The 16894-nt window shown below is 32.3% G+C and overlaps 1 protein-coding gene across 2 annotated transcripts in view; it reads left to right on the top strand.

Annotated features, from left to right (window-relative positions):
- The window catches only part of MGAT4C (MGAT4 family member C), a 221652-nt gene extending 205524 nt beyond the window's left edge, over positions 1 to 16128 (top strand). For both annotated transcript variants that reach the window (XM_049626036.1, XM_049626035.1), the window contains 3 exons: positions 5992 to 6144; positions 11390 to 11537; positions 14779 to 16128. In XM_049626036.1, coding sequence (XP_049481993.1) covers positions 5998 to 6144; positions 11390 to 11537; positions 14779 to 15920 — 1437 coding nt within the window. In that variant the 5' untranslated portion in view covers positions 5992 to 5997 and the 3' untranslated portion in view covers positions 15921 to 16128. The remainder of the gene's footprint in view (positions 1 to 5991; positions 6145 to 11389; positions 11538 to 14778) is intronic.
- Positions 16129 to 16894: the final 766 nt, after the last annotated feature.

Below are 16894 nucleotides of genomic sequence, written 5' to 3'. Positions count from 1 at the left end.
AAAATAGGAAAATATGTGTATGATGTGAATTAGGTGATAGTTTGTTAGAACACAAAAAAGCACTACAATAAAAAAATGATAAATTCAACTTTACCAACATTAAAAAAACTATTCCTCATCAAAAGGCACTGTTAACCTTTTTTTTTCTGGTATACCTTTATTTTTATTGAAATATATTTGATGTATAATACTGTGTAACTATAAGCATGTATATTTGCTAGCTTTATATATTGTAACATAATTGTCATTATAGTAATAACACCTCCATCATATCATGTAATGATCATTTCTTTGTTCTGATGGGAATAATTAAAACCTGGTTTCTTAACATGTTTGATGATTTTAATACCATATTGTGTCTCTAGTCACTATACTGTGCATTAAATCTCTTGTTATTGTGCTGTGCAGTGTTGCATGATCTTTCAAGTAGGTAAAAATGAAATCTAAAGACACTATCTTTGCAGGGGATTTAACCTTTCATTGAACACAGCTGAATATTCAGAGTTTTTCATTTTCATTTCATTTTCTGATAACAACAAGGAGAAAAATGTAAACAGAAAGATTTGCTTCATAATTATTAGATGAATCAGATGATGAATGCAAAATGAGTGGTACTCTTGACAACACAATAATGGTAAAATTGATAGTATAAAAACTCATATGAATTGCTGAGTAAAGGATAGATGTATAAAGAATAAAGAAAATGTGGTATTTTCATTCAGAACATCCTCAGACAGAGAGGATTTTATCTCACAACATGATGCAACAAAAGCCTAACGATTCTATTTTGCTAAACAGGTATGGAACAGTATTCATTCATTTCTTATGATGTTTGCAACAAAATTTACTTGATAAGATTATCATCACACAAATGCAGGTGTGTAAACAAAAATAATTGGAAAGATATAGATGATGTAGACATGAGATTAGTGTTTCTACAGTTATTATGAATCAAATAAGAAGGTTGTTCTTGCTTTAACAAACTTATGAACCATCAAATTTTCCAAGAGTCTTGAGTATTGATGTTGCAGGGTACCTGAAGTAAAAATATCTATCTGAGATGTACTAGAAATTTGGAATCAGAGCTTACAAGATGGATATGTTCTTCCTTCAGGAATGATGGTTGAGCAGTTTTTGAAGCATCATATACTTGGGGGACATAGACTTTCAAATTGTAAAAAATTAAGAATAACATTTGAGTTACCTATGTTTAAATTCTTGTATTTATAATGAAGTTGTTTTCATAATCATTTTTTGCTCTTATAAAATTATTTGTAAAATGAGTTAAAATAATAACAGACACAAATCTATTGTCTAAATTGGAAAAGATACTCAACATCACTAATCATCAAGGAAATGCAAATCAAAACCACACTGAGATATCACTTCACACCAATCAAAATGGCTACTATCAAAAAAGACAAGAAATAGATGGGGCAACTTGGTGGCTCAGTCGGTTGATTGTCTGACTCTTGATTTTGGCTCAGGTCATGATCTCATAGTTTCATGAGTTCGACCCCATGTCAGGCTCTGTACTGCTTGAAATCCTCTCTCTCCCTCTCTCTCTGCCTCTACAGTGTTCATGCTGTCTCTCTCAAAAAAAAAAAAAAAAAAAAAAACTAAAATAAGTACAATAACATAACATAACATAACATAACATAACATAACATAACATAACATAAACAACAAATAGTAAGTGTTGGTGAGGATGTGGAGAAAAGGGAACCCTCATGCACCACTGGTGGGAAAGTAAATTGGTGCAACCGCTATGGAAAATAGTGTGGAGTTCTCTCAAAAAATTAAATATAGAAATACCATTTGATCTAGTAATTTCACTACTGAAATTACTTTCAAATAAAATAAAACAATAATTTGAAAAGACAGACGCTTCCCCATGTTTGTGGCAGCATTAGCTACAATAGCCAAGATATGGAAGCAACACAAGTGTCCCACAATAGATGAACGAATAAAGAAGGTACATCTACATCTACATCTACATCTACATCTACATCTATATCTATATCATCTATATTATATCTATATATCATCATCTATATCTATATCATCTATATTATATCTATATATCATCATCTATATCTATATCATCTGTACCTATATCTGTATCATCTATCTATATGCATATATTTATACACACACACATGCATGCACACATGCACACATGCAATGAAATACTACTTGTGCTTAAAAAAATGAGATCTTGCCATTTGCAGCAACATGGATGGATTAAGAGTTATGCTATGTAAAATAAGTCAGAGAAAGAAGGATACCATATGATATCCTTCTATGTGGAACCTAAAAAATAAAACAAATAAATTCTTAAAAACGGAGAACAAGATGGTTGTTGCCAAACGGAAGGTAGGTGAAGGGCATAACAAATGAAGGGGGTTAAGATGTACAAACTTCCATTCATGTAATAAATAAGTCACAAATATGAAAGTACAGCATATGGAATATAGTCAGTAATACTATAATAACAGATGGCAACTACATTGACCATAGGGAGGACTGAGTAATGTATAGAATTTTCAAATCACTATGTCGTACACTTGAAACTAATGTAGCATTGTGCGTCAAGAATACTTCACTAACAATTTTTTAAAAATATTTTAACGTTTATTTATTATTGAGAGACAGAGAAACACAGAGTGTGAGCAGAGGAGGGGTAGAGAGAGGAGGAGACATAGAATCTGAAGCAGGCTCCAGGCTCTGATCTGTCAGCAGAGAGCCCAATGCAGGGCTTGAACTCACAAACTGCGAGATCATGACCTGAGCCAAAGTCGGTCGCTTAACCAATGGAGCCACCTAGGCGCCCCTTCACTACCAATTTTTCTTAAATCTATTGTCTGAAAGAGCTTGTGTAGAGTTAGTATTATTTTTTCCTGAAAAATATTTGGTAAAATTCACCAGTAAGCCATATGAACATGAGGTTTCTTTTCTATATTTTCTCCTGGGTTTACTAAAATATAACTGACATAAGACAATTTGTAAGTATAAAATATACAATGTGATGATTTGATACATGTATATATCACAAAATGATTACCATAAGGTTAACACCTCCATCACCTCACATAATTACCTTTTTGTTTTCTGTGGTGAGAATATGTAAGACCTACTTTCTTAGCAACTTTCAAATATATCATACCATACTGTTAACTATCAGGCACTATGTAATACATTAGATACTCAGAACTTACTCATAACTGGAGTCTATACCCTTCAACTGACATCTCCCTGTTTCTCCCACCCACCCAGGCCCTGGCAACCACTATTCTAAACCCCTGTTTCTGTGTATTTGCCTTTTCACATTCTGTGTGTGAAATCACACAGTATTTTTGTTTCTCTGACTCATTATTTTTGTTTCTCTGACTCATTTCACCTAGCATAATGTCCTCAAGGTCTAATCATGTTGTAACAAATGGCAAGATTTCTTTCTTTTTTATGGCTGAATAATATACCAACATATATATATATATATATATATACACGCACATACATACATATACATATATATGTATATATGTATGTATACATATATATGTATATGTATATGTGTATATATATGCACATACCTATATGTATATGTCACATTCCCTTTATTCACTGATCTGTTGACAGACATTTAGGTTTTTTTTTTTTCATATCTTGGCTATTGTGAATAATATTGCAGTCCACATGGAGGTGCAGATATCTCTTCAAGATAGTAATTTTCTTTCCTTCGTATATATACACAGAAGTGGAATTGCTGGATCATATGGTAGTTTTATTTTAAACTTTTTGAGGAAATGTCATTCTTTTCTATAGTGGCAGCAACAATTTACATCCAACCAACAGTGCACAAGATTCTTTCCTCCACAGCCTCACCAGTACTTATATCTAGCCTTTTGATAATAACCATTTAAAGAGATGTGATGTGATATCTCATTGTGATTGTTATTTACATTTCCATTACAGTAAGTAATGTTGAGTGTCTTTTCCTGTACTATTTGGCCATTTGTATGACAGCATGGAGAGCGCTTGGGTTTTCTCTCTCTCCCTCTCTCTCTGCCCCTTTCCTGCTCATGTATGTACTCTAACTAACTAAATTAATTAATCAATTAATTAAAAAAATAAAAAATATATATATCATATGAAACCTAATTACTAAATGATACACCATTAGTGGTTCATAGAGCAGACTCTGGTCAATTTTAAGTTTTAAAAAATGGACTCATCCCTTATGGAGACACCTCAAGAAAACTCCGGGGTTTTTCTTTTTTTTTTTCATTTGTAAACTAATGGCAATATTAAAATCTTAGCATTGTTATGAAAGATCAGTGAGTTACCCATGCAAACTGTATTGCCCAGCATTTAGTATTTAATAAATTTTAATAAATATTCTTATTTTTTATATATAATTGTTTACATTTGAACTTTACAGATTCAATTTGTGGTCACATTGTTTACATTTTGCCTTTGTCTCAAAGGAATAGAATTAGAATATACTTCCTCTTGACTTAGCATTTACATAAGTTATAACCTTCAAATTCAGAACATCCAAAACACACCATAAAGTGTAACATTTTTAAATTTTTTTCTTGAAAAAAAATTGGTGTGTTTATGCTGTGCCTCCAAAATAAAATGCAGGGTTTTTTTTTCCTTCGGACAATAGAGAATTTTGAAAATTAAAAGTAAGTTTTTAAATATTACTGAATATATGTACCTTTGAAAGTATAGAAATTGAAAAAAGTAAAAACACGATTGAAAATTTTTGATAATTCTTCTATACCAAGGTAACAGTTGTTAACATCTTACAGATCGTTTCCAACTCATTTTATAAACATCACTGTCTTGTAATACCATTGTAATACCAGCTAAACATTTACTCACAAATACAATTGTCTTTGAAAAGATTTTTAGAGGTATAACTGCTAAGTTAGAGGAAATACATGCATTTCATGCTATAGATAAGTCTTCATATTTAAAAATATTTTGTCTGACATTTAAAAATATTTTGTCTCTTGGTGTATGATTAGATTGCAATCTCTTGTATTTTCACCGATTTTCAAAATCCAGATAAAAATCTTTTACAGGGGCACCTGGGTGGCCCAGTCAGTTGGGAGTCTGACTTTGACTCAGGTCATGATCTCACAGTTTGTGGGTTTGAGCCCCCTGCCAGGCTCTGTGCTGACAGCTCAGAGCCTGGAGCCTGCTTCAGATTCTGTGTCTAGCTCACTCTCTGCCCCTCCCTCCCTCTCTCATCCTCTCTCTCTCTCTCTCAAAAATAATAATAATTTAAAAAAAACATTAAAAAACAGTTTAAAAAAATCTTTTACAAACATAATGCTGTTTTATCTACAGAATAACAGAATTTCACTTAGAAGGTTTTGGTCAAAATTGCTATGTATTTCCTTGTTGGAAAAAAAATTATAAATGATGGATCTGTAAATACATTTTCAACCTATGCAAATTAGAAATGCAAATTAGAACGTGACCTTATTCTAGAAGTGGCATCACAAATCAAAAGAATGGATGATTCGATATAAATATGGTATACAATAGTAACGTTCTTCTTTACTTCGCAGTTCATGGGGGATTACACTTCCCCACACCCTTGAAGTCAGGATTGGTAATGTAACTAGTAGTTACAACCAGTGCACAGAAAGTGGAAGACCATTGGCTCTCCATATGAAAAATAAAGAAATGAAATTATTATATTACATGATAAAAGACACAAAGATAAATTCTAGGTATATTAAAAATCTATCCATGAAAAACAAACAAGCAAACCACTCCACAATATAAGCTAGTGCGTTAACCTCATGCTAAGATATTAACAATCTGTGAATGTCGTATGTGTGAAAATGGGAAAATTTCAGTGCAAACATTTGAAGGCTGACATTTTATTAAGGCCTGGTTTTTGATATCTATGATGAAGAAATATTTACATCCAAATTTCATTGTCAATAATTCTGTGCCTCTTTTCCACAGTATAGAATGCTTAAATTTTATCAAATGAAGCATATTTTTGAAATACTGGATAAAATGAGATGCCTGCGAAAACGTTCCACAGTGTCATTTTTGGGAGTTCTTGTCATTTTCCTTCTCTTTATGAACTTGTACATTGAAGACAGCTATGTTCTGGTAAGTTTTGGAGGTTTTTTATTTTTGTTGTTACACATAAAGCTGAAGTCAAACTAGACTTAGTCCAATTGTAACATAACTTCAATCCTAGGCTGCTGGCATAACCTTAGTTTGAGCAAAACTATGACATTTATGTTTTCTATCAAGCTACTTTTTGTATTAATTATATATTACCAGCATTATAATTATTTTGATTTATGTCACAATGTTTTCTTTAATTCTGTATATAGTAGTTCAAATATGTATATTGTATAAATAAATTAGCTATCATCACCATGCTGAATTAATAGTATATATAACCATTTTGAGATTTAGTTTAAAAATATAGATTTTTAAAAATTGCTTAAAGATATGAGTCCTTTATCAATTTTCTTATCAAAATTTTCAAAATTCTACATTTTAACTAATGATACTAATTATGCTATTTTGTTATCATATATGACACTTCATTTGATTTTGAATAGCCATAAATGGCCACCATGTTGTATATTTAAATTCACTGAAAAGTAACATAGAACTTTAAGAACTAGAAACAATGATGTGAAAAGTATTCAGTAGTTTAAAAAAAGATAAATTAGAATATAGCATATAAATTAACTTTTAATTAAATTCTAGAAACGGACAAAGGACTTACTCTGGTTAATTCTGAGAACTCAATTTGTTCTATTAGTTGTTATTGTTATAAGTATCACATCATTTCATGTCTGATGAGAATAACAAGGTAATTATTGCTTATTCACTTTCATTCTGAATTGAGCTTAAGTTATCTGGAAAAGTCCTAATCTTTACACTATTATTCCTGTTCACATATTTCAGAAAATCAAAATCTTTGGACATACAGAGGACTAAAAAGTACTTTCCATTATGCAATCATGCTGAAAGTTTCAGTTAATATCTTATCAAGAGAAAATCTGACAATAACAACAAAAAGCATTTCCCAGTAAAATGTTTTATTAATTGAACATGATTTTTTAACTACCCATGATTTGCCATATACTATTCTATGTCCTATAACCTAATCATTTGATCTTAGTTGGTACAGATATTCTTTGGAAGTTTTGTGTAAAGCATTTTACTTCCTTTAGCATTGTTTGATGATGAAATTCTGCCAGATTCCTAGATTTTGGTTCTGCCTATGCCTTTTACATTCATGTATAGGTCTTGATCTTGTGGACCTTTCATTCTATTATCCACAGACAATTCACAAGGGCTGAAATCACCACAGGTTCATAGAATTTGACTAGGGATGATTTAGGTAAACATAGCAAATTGGAGAAACTTACTAATGATATGCACTTTGATTTTTCTTTAAACCTGATTATTAGTTTTATAAGACTTAAAGACAGTATAGCAAGACCCATGTGATCCAGCTATTTTTTTTCTGGATAAAATTAAAGATCATAAATTAACTAGAAGAGCTTTTGATAAGTGATTTAATTTTGTAATAAAAAAATATTTCTTACATCTGTGTCTACTGGTAGCAGTAAATCACATCTTGTAAATGAAACACATGGTATTAACAGGATACCTATTGCATTTAATGATTTGCTGCATTTATGAGACACTTTCAAACTCAATTGCAGTGTCTCATTTTAAACAGAAAAAGACCATTGTATGCAGCAAGCATCCTTCTATTTTGTTGATTTAAAAGCTCTTCAAATTCATTATAAAATGTGTAAGAACTAGTAGAGTATATATCTATAAGAAGATCAAATACTAATGCTCTTCTACACATTTCTATCTACACTTCAGTCCCAGCCATCTAATGTAAAAAGGTATGATTTAATGAAACAGCTCTTACTAAAGAGTACTTTCTTGATGAAATTTTCTCTGGCTATATTAGGCATATATCTAGTCAAATTCACAAATCAGCCCAAGTATAGAGAAGGGATTGCTCCTTAGTTTAAAATTGAAATTATTTGAAGGTGTCTGGGTAGCTCAGTCAGTTGAGCATCCAACTCTTTTCTTTAGCTCAGGTCACGATCCCAGGGTCAAGGGATACAGCCCTGAGTCCGGCTCCATGCTAAGCATGCAGCTTGTTTAAGATTCTCTCTCCCTCTGCCCCTCTCCCCTGCTCATGCTCTCCCTCTCTCTCTCTCTCAAATTAAAAAAAAAATATTGTTTTTAAATACTTATATTAAAGTGGAAAGAGTGAATTAAAATGATGGTTAAATATAAGCATAACCTTACTGAAAATTTAATGACAGTATTTTTATTAGTTTAATTTCTCACTATTTACTAGATGATTTTTTACCTAAACTGCATTTGGAGCTAATTTTTATCCCAAAGCTAATATGCATAAAGATTTAAACATTCTTTAAATAATTAATATAAAATTACATTAATATTGTTTTTCTAAAAGTGTTTAATATCCATGGAAAGCCAGCCACCTACTAGTATACACGTAGTTTCTTCTTAACACTTCTCCCTTTGACCCTTTTATCTGTGTTTATTTCAGTTTTCATAAAATCATCTGATTTATTTATTTTTTTTATTTTAGAATGCCACAATGTGTACAATTTTCTAAACATAGACAGTAGTAGATCTTTTTTTCCTGCCTCATTTCAGGGGGAAATAATAGTCACAATTCAGAGAAAACAGATAAACAATTGCAAGTAAAAGATCTCTGGAGTTACTTAGTACATTGTATTCTGCTGTGTTTTTGCTAGAAAATCCATTTGTATCCTGAAATACTGGGCATATAACAGTTTAATGTATTGCTTACATATTCGGGACATATGTGCCTTTCATTGGGAAAGGAAGCCAAGCTCAGTGTAAGAGACAAATGCTATTCCAAGGCAAACTAAGTAGAAGAGACACTGCATGCCCAATCAACTTAGCCTCTGGGCTGTGAGCATCTTCAAAGTAGCCACTAGGGTATATACTTAGTCTGTAGCTAGTCCATTGAATTGCATTCCTATCCAGAAAATGATTGTCATAAAGCTTTGTCTTATTACTGAGAAATACACCACAGTATAGTATCTACAGAAAGAAGGTATCCAGGGAGAGCCTAGCTGTTCAGGTAGATGCCTCTGGAAAGCAGCCAACAAGGCTGACTCAGGTGAAAGTTGCATTATTTATTTATGCTGAAAAGTGTAAAGAAGCTTGTTCCTGAGAATTTAATAAAGTGCTTTCATATAAGTTCCATTTCATTTTATATTCTGTTATGTCCTTCAATCAGGATGAATGTACTCTATCTTAACACAGAAAAGGTCTGGATTTTTACACATTCAAGATAGAATTCTTAAAGAAATATTCAATATCCTGCACTGCCTTTAGAATGTAACATCACATAAGAACAGAATGGTAAAATGAATTCAGTGTTGTGATAGCTGTGATTTTTATAGACATTTCTTCTAGACTCTATTGATAATGGGCACTATTACATTACTATTAATGTAGCTGATGCTGAACTGAGTCCTTAGTTACATTTTGGCAATCCTAAATTTGTGGATTTTAAAACTTTAATAATGTTATATAGGTTTTCAGAAAGACAAACATAAACATATTTATTCATAATGAAATTGAAATAATCAGGATTAAGTAGATATTCAATTAGTATATTTATAAGCAATATAGAATTCAAGGTATAACTTCATATATTTTGAAAGCCTGTAACTTATAGATGGCAAATATATTATAAATATTTTAAATATTATAAATATATTATAAATATTTTTTTCAATTATCAAGGCAATATAAAATATAAAAATACAGTATTAAAGACCAAGTATAGGTTTATAAACATAATTGAACATACAGAAGGATATTTAGAATAGATCTTGAATTGGCAACGATCAGATTGAAAGCTCTTCCCTGTCATGGCCTGCCATTCTCAATGTTTATTCTAAGACAATTCCAGTCTGGTCATTGATTTTAAATTTTGAGTCAGTCACTTTCTCCATTCACATTTGACTTGATGTAAACTGGTGAATGTTCCAAATGAGGTAAAAACTATATTAGAATCCTTTCTAATTTTTTATAGCAAGGGTTTAATTAAAGTTTTATTGAGCACAGGCAGATAATATAAGCACCAAATTTGTTTTTAATGCATTCACTTTCTCTATTTTCTTAATGGCTTTCTCAGGCTTGACTTGCCATTCTATATGGAATAGTAGAAATAGATCTATATAACACCACACAGTACAGTAGGAACTTGCCAGAAACAACAAAATTCTTTCTAAATAGGTTATCTTTAAATATATTCTACCCATGGTAGTAAGCCATGTACAAAGGTCAAAAAAGTCGATATTTTGCTAATAATGTATAATCAGTAAAGACTTGATCAACTGGTGACTAGCTAATCAAAATCTACTATTGAACTTATACTGAAGAAGGGAGAAAAGAGGACCAATTAATGGTTAATGGGGTATATTTTAAACTAAATATGAATATATATTTTTAAATAAACTTGCCCAGAGATTGAATGACATAAGTCCATTACCAATTACATAATCGGCATCTTAAATATAAAAGGATTAGACTTCACCTGCAACAGAATATCAGACACACACACACACACACACACACACACACACGCACGTAATGAGCAAATGTATCGTGAGAGAAACTAATGCAAGGTCTGAAGAGATTTCCTTGACTTGGTACAAAGTTACCTTAATTAAGATATCTTGAAGACATTTGAAAAAAACACCACAATGTCACAAGGACCATGGCTATCTATTCTTAACAGTCTGATTATAGTGGCCATATAAGTAACTGACTAAAACTTCTTGATTAATAAATTATCCAGAAAGAATTACACAGAAATATTGTGTAATATTATTTAGCAACGCTTGAAGAAGAAGAAACAGCTTAATATGACTCAAATATGGGAAGGTTAGTAAGAATTAGTTTTACATGGAACTATAAAGTCGATGATTATGAATTTTTAAGACCATTGAATTATTGTGATGAATTTGAATTTTAACATAAAGGCAGTGGTAATTTTCATGTGGAGATTTTTTTTTTTTTTTGGCCAAGTAAATGCCATTATTAATGTATGCTGTAGAAAAGCAAATGGAAGAGGAATATAAAGAGTGCAATAGAGTGGGAGAGCCTGGAACAGAGACTTTGGGTAAGAATTCAGGTAAGAGATAATGATCTACAGCTTGTGGTACCAGTAGTTGAGATTTATATAATAACCATGTTATACATCAGCCCCATATATTCATTGCCTAAGGAGAAACTTCAATCCATGACCATCTATTATATTTATTTTCTCTTCCTCCTTCTTGGCATTCAGGAAGGAGACAAACAGCTTATAAGGGAAACATCCACACATCAGCTGAATTCAGAACGCTATGTGCATACTTTCAAAGATTTATCCAATTTCTCAGGAGCCATCAATGTCACATATCGCTACTTAGCTGCCACACCTTTACAAAGAAAGCGTAAGTATCCCTACACTTTTAATTTTTTTTAATGTTTATCTATTTTCGAAGGAAAAAGAGACAGAGAGTGAGCGGGGGAGGAGCAGAGAGAGAGGGAGATACAGAATCCGAAGCAGGCTTCAGGCTCTGAGTTGTCAGCGCAGAGCCCAAAGCGGGGCTCGAACCCACCAACCAGGAGATCATGACCTGAGCTGAAATCGGAGGCTTAGCCGACTGAGCCACGTAGGTGCCCATGATCCCTACACTTTTAAATCAAGAATATAGAACATAAAATATTTTTGTTTTAAAATAATGACAACCGGCTTCATTTGTAGAGCAATAAAATTTTATGGGCTTTATTTACTAATATAATATATTCTTTGGGAAACATTTCAATGTTTCTTCACAAATTGCAGTTACTCACTGATCCCATCCATGAATAATAATAAAAAAAAGAAACTTTTTAACATGCCTAATTATAATATAAACTTTCAAACAATTTATTGTAGAACCATGTAGAAAGACTGAGAAAAATAATTTTATTTAAAATTGTAAAGGTATAGTTTAAAAACAACTATTCCCAATATTGATATATTTTGCAACTCTAATGCTTTGGTTTTTATGACTTGCCACCACTTTTGAAAAAGTGAAAGTCATTGTTTTAGTTTCCCAAGGTGCTATACCAAATTACCACAAGCGAGGTAGTTTAAAACGACAAAAATTTATTCTCTCCTGTTTCTGGAGACCAAATGTTCAAAATCAAGGTGCTGGCAGAGTGACTCTCCCTCTGAAAGTTAAGGGGAAAATCTTTTCTTGCCTCTTTCAGCTTCTGGTCACTCTTGGTGTTCTTTGGCGTGTAGGGACATAACTGTAATCCCAGCCCCCATCTCCACATGAACTTCTCTTGCTCTGTGTCTGTGTCCTCTCTTCTTCTTCAAGGACACCTGTCATTGAATTTAGAACCCACTGTCAATCTGATATGATTTATCTTAAGATCTTTCACTAATTACATCGGCAAAACCTCAATTTTTAAGTAAGGTCACATTCTGAGGTTGAATAGAAAAACTATTCAACTCACTACAGGCAGTTTGGATCTGAGAAGTAACATACTACACACACTTCATGGATTTCAAGACGCTATAGACTCTACAGAGTATAATGATCTAATTAATGTGCCACCAAGAAAATACACATTATCATTTTAATTGTAAGATGCCATCAATTGTAGGATTCAAACTGCTTTAAAAATGTCTCTGAAAAACATGACTCGTGGAATCAAGGAAACAAGTGATATCATGAATTTCTTAACAGATCTTGTGGAGACCATAGAAATTGAGTTCCCCATTAAGAAATGTTTGTACACGTGAGTCTGTGATAACCAGGTTGAGAAAATTTGTAACTTAATGCAGGTTTCTTTAGGACGATCTTCTGTTCATTCCTTCATTTCAAATGTTGATTGCTCTTAAGCTTTCTTCTAATTGCGTAAGTTTGCCACTGTTTATTTTTATCTCCATCTGTTACACTACCTTTGTGCAAACATTACTAATTCTCCCTCTCCATCCTCAGTTTACTAATGTGTGTTGGCACAAATGCTGCTGCTTTATACAAAGAGGTGATACAAACAGAGGGTACAAGCAGCACATTTGGGATCTTGGCACCCTACGTCTCACGAAGTGTTAACACTTTGCACAGTTAACACATCTCCCTGTGATTTAGTTTCCTCATCTATAAAGTAGGAATGATGATAGGTGCAAAGCTATCCCAAAAGACTATTAGGAATTTTCAAGATAATTGCATAGGGTAAATTTTCAAGATAATTTCAAGGGTACAGTTCGTAGACTCCTGCCTTTTATATGGAAAGTAACCTGATACCATTGACTATTGTAAAAGCTATTAGTAAAGGCTGGTATCTTGAGTTTAATGGTACCAGAGAATGTACTCATTTTTCAAAAGAAGTTAGTGTGGTAAATCCAGGTATTTAAACAAAATGTGTCCATGTCTACCTCTCTGACAGACTAGTGAGAAAGAGTTTTCTTGGACAGGGTTCTTTCAGTATTGTATAAGTCACAAGAAGCAGGTGTCTGTATTAAAACAGTGATCTCAGGGCACCTGCGTGGCTTGTCAGCTAAGCGTTGGACTCCTGATTTTAGCTCAGGTTAGTAGATTGAGTCCTACATCAGACTTGCCACAGAGCTAGGAGACTGCTTGGGATTTGTTCTCTCTTTTTCTCTCTTCCCCTCCCCCACTCATTCTCTCTCTCTCTCTCTCTCTCTCTCTCTCTCTCTCTCTCTCAAAAACTTAAAATAAACTTAAAAAAAAACCAGTGATTTTGGTGAATATAAACATTTTCCTATTTTCCAAAGAGTGGTTATGAAATTTTATTCAGTTCTGAATCATGGTGAGAATCAGAGGTTTAAAAAGTGAAAATATTTCAATAAAAAGACATGCATACTTATTAGAACTAAACTGCCATTTCACCAGCTTTTACTTTATTTTCTACAAATATCCAGTTTCTAATTTTAGATTTTAGGTGTCTGAATAAAAATTTCCCCAGACAAAATTGCTGTAAAACTGTGTTTCAAAATAAGGAAAACGGGGATATTCATGTGTTGGAACAATGTACAACACATTTGAGTAATAATTCAGTTTTTAAAAAGTAGTTATAATTTTGTTGGCATTCTAATTAAAATACTAGGTAAATTTCAAAATAAACTTGTGAAGTCCAATTATTAATTTTTCTGGTGCAAAATACTGACAGTGATCAAAGACAAATGAAAATGTTCCATGTTTTCTATGAAAAATGTAAAGATGTGTAAAAGAATAAGTTAGGCTTAATTTTCTTTTTTATCATTTGAGACTAGTTTGTCATCCTTAAGTGTGAATTCCCTTCTCCTTTTGCATTTTTTAATAGTGTGGATATTATCCAAACATCTATCTTCTTTAGTGGGCATATATGAGAGCATTAAGCTGTAAAACACCTTAAATCATATTTTTTTATTTCATAAACAAATGTTTACAGCAATAACACTCATATGTCATTGTGCTTAAGAGACATTTTTTTTTCATAGAAAAATCAATTATGTATTAAGTACCATAGGCTTTATATGTTTAGCATAATACTTTAATCACAAAATATGCTATACATATCATTTACTAGATTTACCTAATACAGTAGCAGGCCTAAGGGGAAAAGAGTTTTGTCTCTGTTATTCAAAACCTATTTCACATTTAATTTGTCTTCCTTCTGAATTCTTTTGTTCAGGGTTTCTTACCATTGGACTGTCGTCAGTGAAACGAAAAAAAGGAAACTATTTACTTGAGACAATCAAGTCAATTTTTGAGCAGTCCAGCTACGAAGAGCTGAAGGAAATTTCAGTGGTGGTTCATCTAGCAGACTTTAATTCATCCTGGCGTGAGGTCATAGTCCAGGATATTACACAGAAATTTGCCCACCATATTATTGCAGGAAGATTAGTAGTTATACATGCTCCAGAGGAATATTACCCAATCCTGGATGGCCTTAAAAGAAATTACAATGATCCAGAAGACAGAGTCAGATTTCGTTCCAAGCAAAATGTAGATTATGCTTTTCTGCTTAATTTTTGTGCCAATACTTCAGACTATTACGTAATGCTTGAAGATGATGTTCGATGTTCAAAAAATTTCTTAACTGCCATCAAGAAAGTCATTACATCCCTTGAAGGAACCTACTGGGTAACTCTTGAGTTCTCTAAGCTTGGCTACATTGGAAAACTTTATCATTCTCATGATCTCCCACGTTTGGCACACTTTTTATTAATGTTTTATCAAGAAATGCCTTGTGATTGGCTACTGACTCATTTTCGGGGTCTTTTAGCTCAGAAAAATGTGATCCGTTTTAAACCATCTCTCTTTCAGCACATGGGTTATTATTCATCATATAAAGGGACTGAGAATAAGCTGAAGGATGATGATTTTGAAGAAGAGTCATTTGACATCCCCGATAACCCTCCTGCAAATCTGTATACCAACATGAATGTTTTTGAAAATTATGAAGCAAGCAAGGCTTATAGTAGTGTCGATGAGTACTTTTGGGGAAAACCACCTTCAGCAGGAGACGTCTTTGTGATTATATTTGAAAATCCAATTTTAATTAAAAAAATTAAAGTGAGTACTGGAACAGAAGATCGGCAAAATGACATTTTGCATCATGGAGCCCTAGATGTTGGGGAAAATGTTATAGATTTCAAACAAAGTAGACAATGTGTTACTTACTTAAGACTAGGGGAATTCAAAAATGGAAACTTTGAAATGTCAGAGGTGAATCAAAAAATTCCATTTGATATACATTGTATAAGGATATACGTTACCAAGACACAAAAGGAATGGCTAATTATTAGGAGTATTAGCATTTGGACTTTTTAGCCAATTAAACCGAGATGTCCAGTTCCTAAAACAGGCTTTCCTGTTTCCTTTTTTGCTACCTTCCTCTTTTGCTACTTTTGTCCTTTGGAGGGAAAGCAATGGATGAGACATTTTAAAAGAAAAGCCTAAGCATTTTTGCAGTTTTGATTTGCATATTGTCAACATAATTTTACTCTAATACACACTTGAGTTTATTTTAACTTCTGAAGTTGGGTATCAGTGCGTTGTGAATTTCATTTATATTTTTAATGTTATCGTGTTTGTTCCAAAATTTCAACTAAATGTCAAAAAGGTGACATGAAGGATTCAAAATGAGAAAATTTAGTTTGCTGGATGGTGAGTCTTAAAAAATAGTTGCCAACTGTATGCACTTCCTCAAGAATTGATAATTCATTATGTCATCAGATAGCTCTTATTAAGCATCTGTGTGAATATGCAGTTGGTTAGAATGATAATTTTTTTTTCTTGTAAACATAGATTTTCATAGACTTCCAGGCATCTACAATGAATACCTCCTCATAGAAGTGATGGCTTTACAGCAAAATTTTATGTGTAGGTGAGGTTATGGAAAGAAAAAAAAATGGCTTAAAAATATTTCTCCCATGATTATTTATATAAAAAGGGGCATTGTTCATTGTATAAAAACAATTGAGCACCTATTGTTAATAAATTTTCTGTGGGAAGCAGTCTTTTCTAGTTTCCCTTTTGCAAAAAAGAGTAGTTATGCTCGGTATTTTCAAGTTATATTGGGTACCTACATTTAATAGAAGAAATTAGAGAAGGCCTATAGTTAGTTCATTCTTACATTTTCAGTGTATGCAGAAAATTTTTGAAATTGATTTTATATGTTTTGTATTAAAATTCATACAATTGAAATCGTTGTAATCTATCATATACTTTTTTTAGAGTTTAAATGGGCATCTTATAAAAGAGAAAAGTAGGAAACCAAGAAATCAGTTAACTTTTCTGTATTC

The sequence above is a fragment of the Panthera uncia genome, chromosome B4 (genome assembly GCF_023721935.1).
Source record: "Panthera uncia isolate 11264 chromosome B4, Puncia_PCG_1.0, whole genome shotgun sequence".
NCBI classification, from domain to species: domain Eukaryota; kingdom Metazoa; phylum Chordata; class Mammalia; order Carnivora; family Felidae; genus Panthera; species Panthera uncia.
Note: the sequence above shows the minus strand (reverse complement) of the source record. Positions and strands in the feature narration are given on the sequence as shown.